General features: G+C 49.0%; 1 protein-coding gene across 1 annotated transcript in view; it reads left to right on the top strand.

Moving 5' to 3' along the window:
- Positions 1-19,326, top strand: part of anxa6 (annexin A6) — a 105,266-nt gene extending 85,940 nt beyond the window's left edge. The window contains exons 20-25 of the mRNA XM_060837428.1: positions 3,817-3,870; positions 7,854-7,947; positions 8,952-9,047; positions 12,750-12,808; positions 13,947-14,069; positions 17,087-19,326. Coding sequence (XP_060693411.1) covers positions 3,817-3,870; positions 7,854-7,947; positions 8,952-9,047; positions 12,750-12,808; positions 13,947-14,069; positions 17,087-17,146 — 486 coding nt within the window. The 3' untranslated portion in view covers positions 17,147-19,326. The remainder of the gene's footprint in view (positions 1-3,816; positions 3,871-7,853; positions 7,948-8,951; positions 9,048-12,749; positions 12,809-13,946; positions 14,070-17,086) is intronic.
- The last annotated feature ends 508 nt before the right edge of the window (positions 19,327-19,834 follow it).

Below are 19,834 nucleotides of genomic sequence, written 5' to 3'. Positions count from 1 at the left end.
GAGTGCTGCTCTGTCAGAGGGTCAGTTCCGAGGGAGTGCTGCAATGTCAGCGGGTCAGTGTTGAGGGAGTGCTGCACTATCGGAGGGTCAGTACTGAGGGAGTGCTGCACTGTCTGAGGGTCAGTACTGAGGGAGTGCTGCACTGTTGGAGGGTCAGTACTGAGGGAGTGTCGCACTGTCAGAGGGTCAGTACTGAGGGAGTGCCACACTGTCGGAGGGTCAGTGCTGAAGGAGTGCTGCACTGTTGGAGGGTCAGTACTGAGAGACTGCCACACTGTCAGAGGGTCAGTACTGAGGGAGTGCTGCACTGTTGGATGGTCAGTGCTGAGCGAGTACTGCACTGTCAGAGGGTCAGTGCTGAGGGAGCGCCGCACTGTCAGAGGGTCAATACTGCAGGAGAGCCACACTGTCAGAGGGTCGGTACTGAGGGAGTGTTGCACTGTTGGAGGGTCAGTGCTGAGGGAGTGAACCTGGTGGAGGGTGAACTCCATACTCCAGGTGTTTCGGAGGTGCTGTCTTTCCAACGGGATCCTAAATCCGATGCTCTACCAGTGCTGCTCCGGTGCTGTTTTTGAACTGGAGTGGGGAAATCTCCCTTGTGTCCTGCGTTAAGGTCAGAGCCATGCTAGCCTGTTTATTATCACATTATTAACCACGTTCCTAAATCGCAAACTAAAGTCTTGCCAGAATCCAGTCTGTGGATCTTGTGGGGTTGACGAGGACAGTGTAACTGCCTTCGTTCGATCATCACTGAATCATTTATAGTGAGGGAAATCTGGGCCTGGTCGATAAAACCTTGCTGCATTGCACCTTTATGTCACCCCCAGTTTCATCCTGAGGCATCCCAGCTTACTCCTTCCAACAGCACTTGCCCTTCCTGAGGTCTGGTGCCTGGAATTAAAGTCCGGAGGGATCTCAGTAGAGCTCCATACACCTGGAATGTAACATCTTAGCCATCACCCTGCATCATTGTGGAGATGACCAGAGACGTGTGTTAACCTGTGTGATTGCTTTCATGCTCAGTTACTGTTCAGGGGGCTTTGGCTCCTCTCTGCACCCGCGCTTAAATAGCAACCCCTCCCATCCCTCCCAGTTCAGGTCTGGTGACAGGCAGCAAATAGTCAGCGTGGAGCTACTCCACCATGGAAGTTGGCATCGTTTTGCAGTATTCCAGATCTAGCAGGGTCCTGGAAGACCGCCTTTGTTTATCCACCATGTCTTAATCAAACCGTGACAGTCAGTAACAGGCCAATACATTGCTCACCCTGACTCAACTCAGATTTTAAATGAACAATCTGACCTAGCATCAGTTTATTTAGAATCCGTACAGAATGGAAACAGGCCCTTTGCCCAACAAGTCAACACTGACCCTCTGAAGAGTAACCCACCCAGACCCATTTCTCTACAGTTCCTCCTGACTAATACACCTAACCTACACATCCCTGGACAATCTGGGCAATTTAGCATGGCCAATTCACCTGACCTGCACATCTTTGGATTGTGGGAGGAAACTGGAGCGGCCAGAGGATACCCGCACAGACACGGGGAGAATGTGCAAACTCCACACAGACAGTCACCCGAGGGTGGAATCGAACCCAGGTCCCTGGTTCCGTGAGGCAGCAGTGCTAACCACTGAAATACGGTGTCATCCTCCCAGCTGTGAAACGGTGTCTCAAACTGCAACCCAGTTTAATACCTAGAGCATCCTCCTGAAGGACGAAAGGATGTTCCCAATGACCAGGAAGTCCAGTGTAAGGATACAGGGTAGGCCATTCAGGGCTGAGCTGAGGAGACATGTCTTCACCCAGGGAGTGGGGAGCCTGTGGGATTCTCTGCAACAGGAAGTGGTTGAGGCCAAAACATTGAATGTTTTCAGGAAGGAGTTAGATTCAGTTCCTCGGGCTAAAGGAACTGTTTTCCCATGCTCCGAGTCAAAGGACATTCTGAGCGGAGATGGAGTAGGCAGACCAGAGGATCTCTACGTATGATCAATGTGCTCGAGGAGGTTGCTGTAGCAACGACCTCTCTGGTTTTAGTGAAGATTGATCAGGCTGCTCCCGGGAAGTTCACTGAAGTTCACACAAATGAGGAGGGGGACCTTACAGACGCTTATAAAGTTCTAACAGGACTGGGCAGGGTAGATGCAGGGAGGATGTTCCTGATGGTAGGTGTGTCCAGAATCAGAGATCACAGTCTGAGGATTCAGGGTAGACCATTTAAGATGGAGATGAGGGGACATGTCTTCACCCAGAGAGTGGTGAGCCTGTGGAATTCGTGACCACAGGAAGGGGTTGATGCCAAAACATTGAATGTATTCAGGAGGCGGCTAGACATAGCAGTTGGGACAAACGGGATCGAAGGTTACAGAGAGAAAGCAGGATTAGGCCGTGATCGTGATGTGGCAGAACAGGCTGAAAGGGCCGAACGGCCTCCTCCTGCTCCTATCCTCTATGTTTCTATCTAAGCCCAGTTGCCCTTGGAGAGGTAGCTTGAGGTGTCCCTGGCTCATGTGAAGTTTCTCACTGAAGTGAATCGTCTCCCATCCAATCACATTCCATAAACTCTAACTCCGTCAGCTTTCCTTTTGATGCAATGCTGCTTTTGAGATTGTGATCCTTCGAGCCAATGTCCCTTCGGGGAGGGGCCTGTCAATTGTTAACTTGGTTCTGTTTGGTTTATTTGAGTTATTTGAAAAGAGTCAATCAGAGACCGCTGGGTTTGTGGTTAGGAGGTAGCTGTAGAGAACAGAACGAGTTCAACCAGGTGGACCTCATAGAATGTGAGTTCCCTGATTGAGCTGTTAACCCAGTCCAGTCAGGGAGTGCTGGCTGACAGATAGAAACTGGAATGACTTGCCCTTTGATGTGAAGGGCGCTGCTTATCACTGGACACTCGGGTGTTTCCTTTCTTCCTGATGGTGGAATAGAAATAAAGATTTACACACTCATTGTTCTTCACTGTGTCCGACACCTGCACAGACACACCATGGGTGCGGGGGAAAAATAAGCACTACTGCTGTTAGGCTGTAGTGTGGGTATGTCAGGGATTCTGTTTACCCTGGCTCTGAGCTAGTTGGGTCAGTATCATGTCTAATGATTGAGTAACTTGGTAATGGGATACTGGCCTTAGTGGAGTTATTTCAGCCCAGAGGTAAGTCTTGTATTGAACCTATTCTCAATGAAACCCTTAGTGTCTAATGTCAAACTCCAGCAGCTGGCTAGAGATCAGTCCGACATTGCCCTGAGCTCTGGAATCCCCCCTCAATGACCATCTCCATCTCTTTCCTATTATGAGTCACTCTCTAAAACCAACCTTTTCCTTACCATCTCTTTTCAAAGGAATTGACCAAAGGCCCTTTTCATAGAATACTGACAGTGTGGAAACAAGCCCTTCGGCCCAACAAATCTACACCGACCCTCCGAAAAGAAGCCCACCCAGACCTATTCCCCTAACCTATATCAAATATTTACCCCTGATTAATGCACCTAACCTACACATCCTTGAACACTATGGGCAATTCACCCTGACCTGCACATCTTTCAATTGTGGGAGGAAACCCACGCAGACACGGTGGGGGGAACGTGCAAACTCCACACAGACAGTTACCCGAGGCTGGAATCGAACCCGGGTCCCTGGCGCTGTGAGGCAGCAGTGCTAACCACTGAACCACCGTGCCACCTTAAGGCTCAGTGTCCATTCCTTTCATAATGCTCTTATTCATCATCTTTGCCTATCATGCTATAGTCAGGTGATTATCGTCGAAATGGTCTTGACGTCTCCTTGCACTAACGACGTTGTTTTGTGTTTTTCTGAAAGGGGAACCGAGAGGAGGGGGAAGCAGATCTGGCCCGCGCCATGGAGGATGCAAAGGTAACCAACCCATTGGGTCAAAGTCAGTTGAAACACTCGAAGACAAAGGGGCAGGAGGGAGATGAAACCCACACTTTGATTTAACAGTGGCAGCCATCGCCCGTTTCCTAACGCACTGGGTAACATTATCTCCCTCCATGACTGCTCCAAACTTCTCCGGAATGTGCCTGTCTCTAGGTGGGACCATTAGTGTACAAAGCCTCTGTGGGCTAGGGGTCTCCAAGACTGGCCCAGCACCCACAGAAATTAAAAACCCACCTCCCGATGCAGGTATAATCCAAATCACAGAGGGGGTTTTCAAAAATGGTGAGTAATTCCGGAATTAATTTTCTTTGAACGTATTTGTCCACTAATAGCAGAAGTATTGGAGGCAGGAGTAAGTATTTCATTGATGGTGAAGGGGGTTGGGGGGTGGGGACCCTGCAATTGTGAAAGGCACTATATAAATGCAAGAATTTCTTTAAAGGTTTTAGTGCGACTTGGAACTTGTCTTATTCTTTACCCAGGCCTCTGTCCCAACAGACTGCACTGTGATACAGACATGCCCCTCGTTATTTTATAAACCTCTGTCAGGTCACCCCTCAGACTCCGATGAGAAAAGACTGAATTGAATTAACTTTATTGTCACTGACGTGAACACAGTGAAAAGTTTACAATCACCCACTTAGAACACTACCTTAGCTGCCAATGTGCTTAAGTATGGAATCTTCTGTACAAATTCTTAGGGAAAAAAGTAGAATAATAAAGAAATAGAAAGTTTAGCATTACAGAAATTCGAAAGTACAAAATTATGGTAATAATTTAGAAAATACAAAGAAATTAAAAATTCTGAATAACAGTGCTTCCACTATAATATAACAAAGAACAAAAAGAAATAATCCCCACCGCGGCCTATCCAGCCCCACCCTGGAGCTCAGAGGAGAGCAGTCCTCTGGGGGGTCCTTGGGCCAGTATTGATCCCTGAACCGACCTCGACCTTTTTCTTCCTATTGGGGAGAGCTGCTGATGGGCAAATTGCTGTGTAACTCATAAAGCAGCAGTGCTTTGATTGGCTGGAAGCATCATTTTAAGGTTGTGAAAGGATATTTTTAACCACAACGTTTTTTTTAACATAACATGAATCTGGATAACTTTTTGGATTTAGCCAGCTGCATCTACAGGTCAGGGTATGCAGTCCGCTGTGTGTGTGTGTGTGTGTGTGTGTGTGTGTGTGTGTGTGTGTGTCCGCTCTGTATAAAGGATGCTGAGATTTCCCAGCATGCACTGGTGTATGACAAGGCCCGATTTGAGATATTACATCCTGCCCTGCCTTAGTCCCACTTTGAAACTCTTCTGTTTCAGGAGGTGCCTGGTCTTGGTTGACAATTGTACCTGGAACAATATTGGAATGAAATAGCACAGAGTGAGGCCATTTGGCCCACTGTGTGTATGCCAGCTCTTTGGAACAGCTATCCTAGCCCCCTTTACTCTTCCCTCACAATACCCTGCAAATGTTTCCTTTCCAAGTGTTTATCTGATTTCCCTTTTGAAATATATTCAGAATTCTGCTCTCACCACCCTTTCAGGCAGATCATTCTTGATAACTACTCAGTGCTGGGTTATATTAAAAACACTCCCCGTCCTCCTCTGATTCTACTGCTGTTGCCTTCAATGAATGTGTCCTGGTTTCTCATCCTTCCACTAGTGGGCATTATTTCTGTGTATTTAACTCTCTCAGAATGGGAGCAGCTAGCTAGCAAATGGAACCCCACCACAGGACCGTTGTAGGTGACAACTATCAGACAGTACAGTGCTGTGCTGTCTGGGTGTCCGATCTCTCTTATGTTCTTGTTGGATTCTTACTAACGTGACAGAGAAACAAAAACACTCTCTCTTTTCTTTCCTTTACTATGCAAACCATGTCAGCTTATATCCGATTACCTGGTAAGTCTCTGTAAACCGTCACTGCACTGTCATGGTTGAGACTCTTCCTTAGCGGACAGCAGGTTTTTAGTGTTTATATAAATGATGCTCCTTTGAATGTAGGATGTTGTGTTTTTAATCCAGTTTTCTGCACTCCCTCCTCAAAACCCCCCAGAAACAAAGAAATTCATGATGGGCACTTGGTCAGAAAACACGAGTGGTTTGACTTGACTGTTGATGTTTGGTTTTACTGATTCCCATTTGTTTTAGTGTCTGGCCCAGTATTAAATCACGTTGCTGTTAGTTAGAATGGGGCGGGACTGAGGTCTAAGTCTGTTAACTCGTGGATCTAGGAATGGAGATGATATCAGTCATGGCTCAGGGGGGAGTGCTCCCATCTCTGAGTCAGAGGATTGTGGGCTCAAATCCCCATCCAGTGCAAAATCCAGACTGATGCCAATAATCGGATCAAGAGACATAGAATAGCAAACTCCGATACACAGCAAACATTACAGCTGTAACTAGACTTCAGAAGGTACTGGTGATAGACAGCACTAGGGCAACATAAAGTCATGGCAAGTTTCTTTCTCAAGAGCGGTGTTGGAGGACACAGTGTGGGATTGGGTATTTGGAGAGTAGGAGAAGTTGACAGGGATGTGCAGGTTAGGGTGGGTTGGCCATGGGAAATTGCCCCATAGTGTTCAGGGATGTACAGGTTAGGGTGGGTTGGCCATGGGAAATTGCCCCATAGTGTTCAGGGATGTACAGGTTCGGGTGGGTTGGCCATGGGAAATTGCCCCATAGTGTTCAGGGATGTACAGGTTCGGGTGGGTTGGCCATGGGAAATTGCCCCATAGTGTTCAGGGATGTACAGGTTCGGGTGGGTTGGCCATGGGAAATTGCCCCATAGTGTTCAGGGATGTACAGGTTAGGGTGGGTTGGCCATGGGAAATTGCCCCATAGTGTTCAGGGATGTACAGGTTAGGGTGGATTGGCCATGGGAAATTGCCCCATAGTGTTCAGGGATGTACAGGTTAGGGTGGATTGGCCATGGGAAATTGCCCCATAGTGTTCAGGGATGTACAGGTTAGGGTGGATTGGCCATGGGAAATTGCCCCATAGTGTTCAGGGATGTACAGGTTCGGGTGGATTGGCCATGGGAAATTGCCCCATAGTGTTCAGGGATGTACAGGTTCGGGTGGGTTGGCCATGGGAAATTGCCCCATAGTGTTCAGGGATGTACAGGTTAGGGTGGGTTGGCCATGGGAAATTGCCCCATAGTGTTCAGGGATGTACAGGTTAGGGTGGATTGGCCATGGGAAATTGCCCCATAGTGTTCAGGGATGTACAGGTTAGGGTGGATTGGCCATGGGAAATTGCCCCATAGTGTTCAGGGATGTACAGGTTAGGGTGGATTGGCCATGGGAAATTGCCCCATAGTGTTCAGGGATGTACAGGTTAGGGTAGATTGGCCATGAGAAATTGCCCCATAGTGTTCAGGGATGTACAGGTTAGGGTAGATTGGCCATGAGAAATTGCCCCATAGTGTTCAGGGATGTACAGGTTAGGGTGGATTGGCCATGGGAAATTGCCCCATAGTGTTCAGGGATGTACAGGTTAGGGTGGATTGGCCATGGGAAATTGCCCCATAGTGTCCAGGGATGTGCAGGTTAGGGTGGACAGACATGGAGAATGCAGTGATGGAGTGGGTTTCGTTGAGATGCTCTTCAAAGGGTTGGCATGGACTTGATGGACCGAATGGCTTGTTTCCACATTGCAGTTGATTCTAGGAAGTTGATCTGTGAACTACCCCCCACACACAGCTTCCTGCGTTGCTCTGAAGTGAGACCTGCTCTCAGTCCGAGACCAAGAGAGAAACCCGGTCTGGCATTGAATTTTAATTATGTTGTGCTCTTGACGATGACAGTCAGACACACGGGGTGAAAGGAGTGGGAGGATAGAGGGAGATGGTGCAGAGGAGGACAAAGGCTTGTGTCCAGCACACACTGGAATGGAGCGAATGGCCTGTCCTTGTGCTGGCACTGTTTTCTAACTCCGTCCCCTTGCTGTGTGGTTGTTAGGAGCTGTGTGGCTCAACCGACGAAGACTCGGGCTCCATGGAGTCAAAGTTCATCAGCATCTTGTGTATGAGGAGCTACCCCCACCTCAGGAGAGGTGAGTGTTCGCCCTTCCCCCACCCCCCAGAATCTGCTGCTGTCCCTCTGTGCTGTCTTCATCCCTTGTTGACCCCTGCTTCTCCTTCAGTTTCTGCTCTGCACTCTCCACCTCTGAGTGAGAAGGCCGTGTGCACAAGTCTTCCTTGAGAGATTTGAGTCACAGGCCAAGGTTGGTACTTCCCAATCCAACGCTGTCGGATGTACCGCCCTTCAGATGACATCTGAAACTGAGGTCCTTCTTCATTTCTCAGGTGGATATTAAAATTCCCAGGCCACGTATCGACAGGGAGCTCAGTGTACTGACCACTGCCGGCCATTTTCTCCTTAACTTCCCCTGTTTGTCTACACCTCAGCTACACCATCCTAACCCTTCTCCCACCCCTGATTCTCAACCCTCCATGGTCTCCTCACAGCCCCCAGGCCCATCTCTGTAAATTCCTCAGGGCTTTCAATCCAGCCTGGTGGCTCAGTGGTAGCACTGCTGCCTCACAGCCCCAGGAACCCGGGTTCAATTCCAGCCTCGGATGCCTGTCTGTGTGGAGTTTGCACATTCTCCCTGTGTCCAGGGATGTGCAGGTTGGGGTGGATTGGCCATGGGTAAGGTAGGGGTTTGGGTGGGATGCTGTTCAGTAGTTCGGTGCAAACTTGATGGGCTGAATGGCTGCTTTCCACACTGTGGGGATTCTATTAAGCCTCTGGGATCTCTGAGCTCCTTCACTTCTGGCCTCTTCCGCAGGCCCCATTTTCATCGCTCTACCATTGGTGGCCTTCTCCCTGCGCCCCATCATTGGAACCCCCTCCATATCTCCCATCTCACCTTGGAGACTATCCTTAAAACCTACCCCATCTGTCCGACTGTGCCCTGAAATGGTCTCACTTTCTGTTTGATTATCCTCCTGTGAGTGTTTTGCCGATTGTTGGAGACATTGAGGCCTGGAGCTTAGGGTAGAGGTTGGCAGGTATTTCCCAGGCTCTGATTGGCTGCACTGTGTTTTCTTGCAGTTTTCCAGGATTACATCAAACTCACCAACAGAGATATCGAGCAGACCATCAAGAATGATATATCTGGAGACGTGAGGAATGCACTGATCGCTATCGGTGAGTCAGTCCAGTTCATTCCAAATAAAAGGGACAATGTTCATCTGCACGTACACACACATTAACACACATGTGTACACACTCAAACACATACACAGACAACATATGCACTCACACACTCAACCACGTGCACACACATGCATGTGCACACATGTACATTTATCTACATGTGCACACACCTACATACGTACAGCCACATGTACACACACGCACACATACTTATGCACACACATGTACACACACATGTACATACAGATGTACCCTGTATGTCCTTGTTTGCTATGATCTGCCCGTACTGCTCGCAAAGCAAAACTTTTCACTGTACTCAGGTACATGTGACTATTATAAATCAAATCAGATGCACACATTTGCTCATGCACATGTGGATTCTGCACACAAAGATTCACATACATAACACACACATGTGGAATCCCCCCAACTCTGTCACCCCCCCCTTCTGTTTCTCCCACTCTGTCCCCAGCCCTCTGTTTATCCCCCGCCCCCACTCTTGACGATTCTGAGTCTCTGACTCCCCCCTTGATTTCGGTTCCAGAGGCACTGACAAACACCCGAGCCCTCGTTCCTGCTCCAGCAGCTCACAGACTGGTACAGATGACCCAGATTACCATGTGCTGTGCGAGACCCTGGCTCCCCTGACTCCAGTTTCCTGCCTCTCTCGCTGTCCCTGTTTCTCTCTCCCACCTTCCCGGGCCTGTATTTCTACAGAATCTCCTTTAATCAATGCAAACTGCAGATCTTCAATAGCACCTTGTGATGAGGCATTCCACATCTCATTAGCTATTCCATCAACGAGTCCTCCTCCTATTGTACCTTCTCACATTTGATCTCTTCCTGGTCTCTCATAAGTGGTTTTTCCCTCCTTCACCCTGTCATCTCATAAAGGCTGTTATTTATTATTTTATGACCAAAACCTTATGCAAAGATGAATGGTGTGAAAGGTGAATTAGGTTCTTAAATTATCTGGGGTAATTCCAGAGTTCTTTCTGCATATTCTCTTGTCTGTAGAGAGTGAGTCAGCAACACATCAGAAAGTAAACAGACTCTGGAACTCTCTCTCTCTCTCTCCAGTCCACATTGCTCCCCCACCCCCCCACACAGTGTGATAACAGGCCATTTGGCTCAATAAATCCACACCAACCCTCTGAAGAGTAAACCACCCAGACCCATTCCCCTAGCCTATTATCCTATATTTGTCCCTAATTAATGCACCTAACCTACACACCCATGGACACTCTGTGCGATTTAGCAAGGCCAATCCACCCTAACCTGCACATCTTTGGATTGTGGGAGGAAACTGGAGCACCCGGAGGAGGCCCACACAGACACGGGGAGAATGTGTAAATTCCACATCAACAGTCGCCCGAAGCTGGAATCGAACCTGGGTGCCTGGTCGTTGTGAGACTCTTCTTCCTGTTGATTTTGTTTTTCTCCCTGTGTACCTGTACCTGGACAGTATTTGCATAGACTCTAACCTCTCCCATTGGCACTGCCTAGTGTCTCCTCTTTGTATGTTTCTGTGCAAGGGTGCATATCCTTCCACAATCCAGAAGGCTTCCGTGAAACATTGTGACTGAAGATCAAAACATGGATGGATTTAGTCTGTTTAAAACCTGCTGTGCCGTTTCGGAAGGTCATGGCTGATCTGTCCGAGGGTTTGACTTCTCTTTCAGACCAGTGCCTCTCAAAGCTGCAACTCCGTCACATTTCAAAAGTCTGTCTACATCCTCTTCAAATATTTTCAGAGATCTCCACAACCCCCTGGGGTAGAGAATCCCAGACATTCATTGCTCTCTGGGAGAAGAAAATCCTCATCAGTCCAAAGATGTGCAGGTTGGGTCGATTGACTAAGGGAAATGCAAGGTTACAGGGATAGGGTTAGGTGGGGTGAGGCTGGGTATGGTGCTGTTTGGAAGGCCACTGTGGACTTGTTGGGCCGAATGGCCTGTTTCCACACTGTTAGGATTCTATGATTCTCAGCTGTGAGTGAATTATCCTGTATCTGTGTCCCTTGTGAGAGTTTTCTCCATTGGTAGAAATACCTTTCCAGCATCAAGCCTCTTCAGAATCTTGTATATTTCAATAAGATCAGCCCTCATTCTTCTAAACTCTGAAGCATAAATCAAGAAACACAGGGAATAGCTGCAGGAGTAGGCCACTCTGCCCTTTGTGCCTGCTGTACCATTCGTTAGGACTGTAATTGATCATCCAATCACAACCCCTATTCTCCCTAGATCCTTTGATCCCTTTAGCCCTAAGAACGTGGGATGGCACAGGGGCTCAGTGGTTGGCACTGCTGCTTCACAGCACCAGGGACCTGGGTTCAGTTCCCACCTCGGGTGACTGTGTGGAGTTTGTACATTCTCCCTGTGTCTGTGTGGATTTCCTCCGAGTGCTCCGGTTTCCTCCCACACTCCAAAGGTTAGGTAAATTGCCTGTAGTGTTGAGGGATGTGTAGGTTAGGTGCATTAGTCAGGGGTAAATGTAAAGTAGTAGGGGAGGGGAATGGGTCTGGGTGGGATACTCTTCGGAGGACTCTACAATTCTATGGGCTTCTTGAAAATATTCAATGTTTTGACCTCAACTTAGTTCCACAATCCAGTACTCACTTGTATATTTTGCCATTTAATGCCAGACACCTGTTCTGTAAAATATTTGAGGTGCTGGTTGGATGATGATAAAGAGCATGTTCTGCCATTGGCAGCTGTGCCTTCAGCAGTCCTGGTGCTAAGCTCCAGAACTCTGTCTGTAAACCTCAATGACTCTTTACCTCGCTCTCTCCCATGCTTAAAACCACCCCCATTGACCAAGCTTTGGGATCATCTGTCCTTCCATGACTTGATAGCACAATAACTCTAAACTGCCATAGCATCATATTGTAATGCAGCAAGAACTAGGCTATGTAGCCTGTTGTATAAGCTTGTGGTCCTGAAGGAGTTAATGTTTATGTCCTGTATTTTGATTCTGTCCTTGTGCCCTAGTGCCCCAGGGATTGTTTGCAGAGGTGGCTTATTTTCTACTATTAACACCCACCATTAACACCTATGCTGCATCTATATCACTCCTCTACATTGCTCATCCCCCTTTGTGAATATCATTGAAATTATCATTTTACACATCCCTTCAGTCCTGGGGAAGGATTCCTGGACTCGAAATGTTAACTCTGTTTTTCTCTCCACAGATACTGCCAGACCTGCTGAGTTTCTCCAGGACTTTGTACTTTTATTTCAGATTTCCAGCATCCGCAGTATTTTCCTTTTATTATAGGGTAGAGGGGTGGGTGTGGGTGGAATGCTGTTCCTAGGGTCATTGTGGATTCAATGGGCTGAATGGCCTGCTTCCACACTGTATAGATTCTATAAAGAAGGGTCACCGGACCCAAAACATTAACTCTGATTTCTCTCCACAGATGCTGCCAGACCTGCTGAGCTTTTCCAGTGATTTTTGGTTTTGATTTTCCTCCCCATTGCCCAAGATTTTTTTCTGCTTAACTGATTTATTTGGTTCCAGTTGGAAAGCTACTGTTTAATCTTCTTTCACCAGCAAATCAAAATTCGCAGTTCATGAGTTCAGCGTATATATTTTCGGATTTTTATTTTTGTTTTGTCAATGGAAACATCTAGGTGTGCTACATAAGTGCAGGCTGTTGTTGTACACCAATTTCTCTGTCTCCTTCATTCCTAGTTCGCAACATCAAGAACATGCCAGGTTTCTTTGCTGAACGCCTCTACAAGTCGATGAAGGTAAATTCTCCTTCATTAACCTCATCTGTGATGGAATTAGTTTATCCATTCACTCCACAGCTGCCTACATGTATTCAGTTCCAGGACTTTGACCCAGCGACAGTGAAGGAACAGCAATCTATTTCCACGTCAGGATGGTGAGTGCCGTGGAGAGGAACCGGCAGGGGTTGGTGTTCCCACGTACCTACTGCCCTTGGCCTCCTCAGAGGCAATGGATGTTGGTTTGGAAGGTGTTGCCAATGGAGCTCTGGTGAATTACTGCAGAGAATCAGGGAGATGTCCACACTCTGTCAGCGGTGAAGGGATTGAGCAGTGAAGGGAGTGGATGGGGTCCAGACCAAGCTGTTTTACTGCAGATGGTGTTGAGCTTGTTGGGAGTGTCTGTGGTGTACTGAGAAGGTGGACAAGGGAGAGGAGGGGAATGTGTGTCTGGTGTCGGCATCTCACTGGAGGTGGTGGAAATGGTGGCTGATGATCCTCTGGGTGTGGATGGCAGTGGGAGGGTAGGGAAGGGCAAATGTTGTAACCGTACCTGCATCTACCCCTTCCTCTGTGTGAACAAGGTACCCCTCAGGTCCCTTTTAAATCCTTCTCACCTGAAGATGCAGTTTACCCTTTACTGTCTGGAGTTCAGAAGGATGGGAGGAGATCTAATAAAGGTATACAAGATTCTAAAAGGGACTGAAAGTCGAGAGAGAGGATGTTTTCTCATGTGGGACAAGCTGGAACGAGAGGTCCTGGTTTTCAGATGGGGAGGGGATGCAGTATTGAAGCAGAGATGGGGAGGAATTCACTCCCCCAGCATGCCAACACACGGAATAAATCAGAGGAGATATTCAGACTTTCAATTCCTAATGGCTGAAGGGTCATGGAGAGTGGGAAGGAAAGTGGAGTTGAGACCAAGATGAGATCAGCCATGATGGTATTAAATAGTGGAGCAGGTGCGAGTGGCCGAATGGCCACCTCCTGCTTCTAGCCCTTATGTGCAGTGAGTGAATCAGCATCATCCAACTTCAAACTCTTTACCGTTTGGCGATCGAAGCCCCAGCAGAGCACCCTAGTCCTGATTAAACGGCTCTGGGATTAGCTGTTCTCCTGTCTCTGGTGTTAACTTCAGAATCTTGTCGTGATTTTCTAGGGAGCGGGGACAGATGACAAGACCCTGATCAGGATCATGGTGTCCAGGAGCGAAATTGACCTGATGAACATCCGACACGACTTCAAAGAGATGTATGATGCGTCGCTGTACTCCTTTATAGAGGCAAGTGTCCGAGGGGAACCATCAAACATGAACTCCAGGAGGGAGAATCCAGGAGGGAGTGATTGTGTGTCTGATGAAGAGCCGAGTCTTTCAGGTCACGGTCTAGTTGGGTTTTCCCTGAACCCTGTCTGTGCCTGCTGACCCACGACTGACTCGTCCCCACCAGCCCTTTGACCTTTAAATTCCCAACCTGGATCATTTTCTGGAAGTAAAGACTGAGTCAGAGAGGAAGGTGGGGCTGTGGGAATAGCACCAGGGAGGTTGCAGACATAAGGACACAATGATGCGGCACAGTGGCCCAGTGCCTTAGCACTGCTGCCTCTCAGCGCAAGGGACCCGGTTCGATTCCAGCCTCGGGCAACTGTCTGTGTGGAGTTTGCACATTCTCCCCGTTTCTGTGTGGGTTTACTCCCATAGTCCAAAGATGTGCAAGTTAGGGTGGATTGGCCATGGGAAATTGCCCCAGAGTGTCCAGGGATATGCAGGTTAGGGTGGGTTGGCCATGGGAAATTGTCCCATAGTGTCCAGGGATATGCAGGTTAGGGTGGGTTGGCCATGGGAAATTGTCCCATAGTGTCCAGGTATATGCAGGTTAGGGTGGGTTGGCAATGGGAAATTGCCCCATAGTGTCCAGGGATATGCAGGTTAGGGTGGATTGGCCATGGGAAATTGCCCCATAGTATCCAAGGATATGCAGGTTAGGGTGGGCTGGCCATGGGAAATTGCCCCATAGTGTCCAGGGATGTGCAGGTTAGGGTGGGTTGGCCATGGAAAATTGTCCCATAGTGTCCAGGGATATGCAGGTAGGGTGAGTTGGCCATGGGAAATTGCCCCATAGTGTCCAGGGATGTGTAGGCTAGGGTGGATTGGCCATGGGAAATTGCCCCATGGTGTTCAGGGATGTGTAGGCTAGGGTGGATTGGCCATGGGAAATTGCCCCATGGTGTTCAGGGAGTGCAGGTTAGGGTGGGTTGGCCATGGGAAATTGCCCCATAGTGTCCAGGAATGTGCAGGTTAGGGTGGGTTGGCCTTGGGAAATTGCCCCATAGTGTCCAGGGATGTGCAGGTTAGGGTGGGTTGGCCATGGGAAATTGCCCCATAGTGTCCAGGGATGTGCAGGTTAGGGTGAATTGGCCATGGGAAATTGTCCCATAGTGTCCAGGGATGTGCAGGTTAGGGTGGGTTGGCCATGGGAAATTGCCCCATAGTGTCCAGGGATATGCAGGTTAGGGTGGATTGGCCATGGGAAATTGCCCCATAGTGTCCAGGGATATGCAGGTTAGGGTGGGTTGGCCATGGGAAATTGTCCCATAGTGTCCAGGGATATGCAGGTTAGGGTGGATTGGCCATGGGAAATTGCCCCATAGTATCCAAGGATATGCAGGTTAGGGTGGGTTGGCCATGGGAAATTGCCCCATAGTGTCCAGGGATGTGCAGGTTAGGGTGGGTTGGCCATGGAAAATTGTCCCATAGTGTCCAGGAATGTGCAGGTTAGGGTGGGTTGGCCTTTGGAAATTGCCCCATAGTGTCCATGGATGTGCAAGTTAGGTGGGTTGCCATGGAGAATACGCAGTTACAGAGAAAGGGTAGAAGGGGTGGGTCTGGGTGGGATACTGTTTGGAGGATTGGTGTGGACTCAATGGGCTGAATGGTCTGTTTCCACTCTGTGCGAACTCTATGAATGAGCTGAGTGTCTATGTGTTAACCATTCAATGTGGTCAGATTCCATCATGACACTAGGCCACGAGGTGTGATGTGTTAGGTCATATGACCTCACAGCAAGAGCCAAGAGGCAGTTTTTCTCGAGTGCCTTAAAGGTGTAGAGAGAGTGAGAGAGAGAGAGAAAGTTTTAGGGAAGGAATTGGACAGTTATGTTCTGTACTAATGGAGTGGAGTAACAGGGGTACACTGGAGAAACCAGAATTGGAAAAACAGAGACCTGGCTGATTAGTGGGAATGTTATAGGGATGTGGGTAGGTTTGGTCGGATTTTTGTTATTGAGGTTAAGGATTTCAAATCTGAAGTGAGAGCCTGGGAATGACAATGGAAAAGACTGGGATGCAGTAAAAGCGATCTGGAGACAGTTGCAGTGAGGTCTGTTAACAGATTTGAAGGATAGGCCAAACCAATTGGCTGTGACTTCAGTCGTTCACCCATTTACGGGTACCACAGAGACCCAGCCATCCTGGGAATAGCACCACCCCCAAATCTCCCTGCGATTAACAACTTGGAGATTGCACTCGAGACTCACTGACAACATCTGATCAAACTGAAGGGTCTGGGGGTCATTCTCAGTCCGGTGAACGGAAAGGGGATTTTGATTGGAGGCGTTTGAAATCGTGAAGGGTTTTGAGAGGGTAAGTAAGGAGGAAGTGTCTCCAGTGGTGGGCAGGTCAGTAACTGGAGGATGCTGATTGAAACTCAGTGGCAATAGGAGTTGATTGTCACCTCCTCAGTGGGTCATTGTTGGAAAGGCCAGTGGGAACCTTTGAAGGGGATTTGGATAATACTGGAAAAGTAGATGTTTGGGACTAATTAGTTAGCTCTTCCTAAAGACCATATGGGCTGAATGGACCCCTATGCAGTTAAAATAAAATCAAATCATCTATTCTTAAAGGACTGCTCTCTCATTTGAGAGAGATTCCTGGTGGTGGTTTAACCTCAGGGTCACCTCAGGCAAAGGGGTTGGGGGTCGGAGGTTTTGATGGTGGGTGTTTCATGGTAACCTCAGTTGGTGTGGGAATTGAACCTGCACTGTTGGCATTCTATGCCAGCTGACCAGTGAACTGAGGTATCTGACTCCAACAGCACCCCCCCCCCCCCCCCACACCCAAACCCCACCTGATCCTGTGCAATATCCATCAGTGTCTGCACAGATATATGTCCAGGCTGCAGGAATCTCTCCAATGGACTGCAGGGATAGGAGACGGTGCAGAAAGGATGGGCCGAACAGAGTTCTTCGCCACCACAATAATTCCTGATTCTGTCAAGAGCGTTCATTTTCCATTTGTTTCCAGGGAGATACTTCAGGGGACTACAGACAGGTCCTGCTGGCACTCTGTGGTGGTGAAGACTAGGAGCCATCATCCCATTGGACTATGTGGCTGCTGTCCTGAACGTTGGAGAGATACAGGACGGACACCACCAATATCCACTGTTAAAGCAAGGCCTGATGGGACATCGGCAAGGGGAGAGAGGGGAAAGGGACGGTCACCAGTCCTTCAACGTCCCCAGCCAACGCCATGTTTGTATCTGTCAATGTGCTGAATCACGAGTTGAGCTTGGCAGTCCCTTTAACCCTCTCTTCATCATGACCAGTCACCCCAGTGACCTTCCGTTAGTTCACAATCCAGTCTCTAGCTGTGTGTGTGTTAAGCGATAGTCAGTACTGAGCTCTGCCGTATAGTACATCTCTGTTTCATTGTGTAGCTCCATGATTGGTCTTGGAAGGTCTCCCTACCCTTCACCCCTCAATATCAGCCACCTCATTTTTTGGGGGGGGTATTCTGCCCTGTTACCTCAAACATTGCCCTGCCTCCCCAATGCCATTTCCAGTCTCTCCAAACTCCACGAGATCCACACGATCCTTACCCCTCACTCAGAATATCCCTTCCTCTCAGAATATCGCCACCTAATTTTCAACCTTCTCCACACCCACCCACCCCCACCCACACCCACCACACTCTCACACCCACCCCCACACCCAACCCACACTCCGCATCCCCACACACCCCACCCCCACACACTCCCACACCCACCCCCACACTCCGCATCCCCACACATCCCACCCCCACCCTCTCTACACCCCATCCCCACACACCCCATCCCCACACATCCCACCCCACCCTCTCTACACCCCATCCCCACACACCCCACCCCCACACACTCCCACCCCCACCCCCATACCCAACCCCACTCCCCCACTCCACACCCCCGCACCCACCGCCACACCCCATCCCCACACCACACCCACACCCTCACACCCCCACCCCCACATATACCACACCACCACCACCCCCAACCCACCCCAGCACCCCACCCCCACACAACCCCTACCCCACCCCACACCACCCAACCCCACTCCCCCACACCTTCACATCATCCCCACACCCACCCCACCCCCACACACATACACAGGCACACAGACACAGAGACAAACATTTACAGACGGAGACACACACACACACACACACACACACACACACACACACACACACACACACACACACACTCTCCCCTGCAGTTCTCCCCTCAGTTTCCCTGCTCCTGCCCACTCGATCGCTCCACCTCAATCCTGGCTCTGACAATCTCTCACTCTGCTGCCTGACCTCCAAATGTCTTATTTCAATCAACTTTTTAACAATATAATTTTCAGCCTACTCTCTCGTATCAGGAATGTGTTTGAAGATGTGTTTTTTTAAACAGACATTTCTCCTGTGCTGTGGGGCTGCCTTTTAAATTGGACTCCACCTTCATTGTACACCTTCAGACTCCATTGTTCATGCCCTCCTCCATCCCCTCCCCCTTCCTCACCCTCCTCATTCCCACCCATCCCATGCTTCTCACCCCCTCCTTCCACCACCCTCTCACTAATTTTCCCAGCCCCAGTAAATCAAACCCCATTTTATTTCCTTAAGAACATAGGACCCAGGAGGAGAAGTAGGCCATTTAGCCCATTTAGTTCAATGAGATGGTGGTTGATCTGTCAATCTATAACTTTGATGCACTGACTGATTTCCTGCCTCGAAACCAAACTCCCGGGATGGATCCAGAGGAGTTCTGTTCCAGTTTAAGCTCAGACCGCGGTCACCGCTAGCGTTTGCGATAAATTCTACGCCCCTCAGTCACGAAGGAGAGCTCCCAATCCTCTGGCCAGCCCTGAGTTGTTGAAGAAAATCATCTGGGATTTGTAAAGATTAGGTGTTTTAGTCCTTTCCTTCCAATACGTCCATCTGTAAAAATAACGGAGCTGAAGGAGTGGAAGGGTTTCTGGAAAGTCAAGGAGTGGGTAGTAGCTACACCCTCCCCAAATACCATTCATCCAAGGACAGGACGCTCTATCCTGACCCTTGCTCTTGGCAGTGAGAAGCGTTTGACAGTAGGTCCTCAATGGGTGCACAGTTGTCGACCTCAGCCACCATTCTGTGTCTTCTGCACGTTCTTGGGAACCTCCTCAGCCCCACCCCTGTGCTGCTAACGAGCTTGCATTATTTTTTAACAAAAGACACAGAAGTTGCAATAAACTTGTGAAGGTCCAGGTTCTGTCGTCTTTGTCCTTTTTCCATAGTCAGCGAGTGTATTTGAAGTCCTCATGCATTCTCCCGTTCTCTGGCAGTCCCTGGGGATGGGGGAGGGGTGACTTGTGGGGCTCTGAGATGCCTGATGAGACTTAATGCCCGGCCTGTGGACTCTACCACTCTGAGAGGCTGAGGGTGGGGTTGGTGCACAAGGAGTTGGATGGATGATTTCGGAGGCTTTCCCCACACCCTCACCCCCACCTTCCCGACAAAAAGGTAATGGGGAGGTGATATCCTAGTGGGATTATTGCCAGATCTTTAATCCAGAGACCCTGGTAATTTTCTGGGGGCATGAGTCCGCATCATACAGCGGCAGAAGGTGGGATTTGAATCCTTATAAACATCTGGAATTTGGAGTCTGATGGTGTCGATTGTCAGGAAAATCCCATCTAGTTCTCTAATGTCCTCAAAGGAAGGAAATCTTAAACAGTCTGGCCCAGGCGTGACTCCAGACCCACAGCAACGGGG

This window comes from Hemiscyllium ocellatum, chromosome 16, assembly GCF_020745735.1.
Source record: "Hemiscyllium ocellatum isolate sHemOce1 chromosome 16, sHemOce1.pat.X.cur, whole genome shotgun sequence".
In the NCBI taxonomy this organism is placed as follows: Eukaryota; Metazoa; Chordata; class Chondrichthyes; order Orectolobiformes; family Hemiscylliidae; genus Hemiscyllium; species Hemiscyllium ocellatum.
Note: the sequence above shows the minus strand (reverse complement) of the source record. Positions and strands in the feature narration are given on the sequence as shown.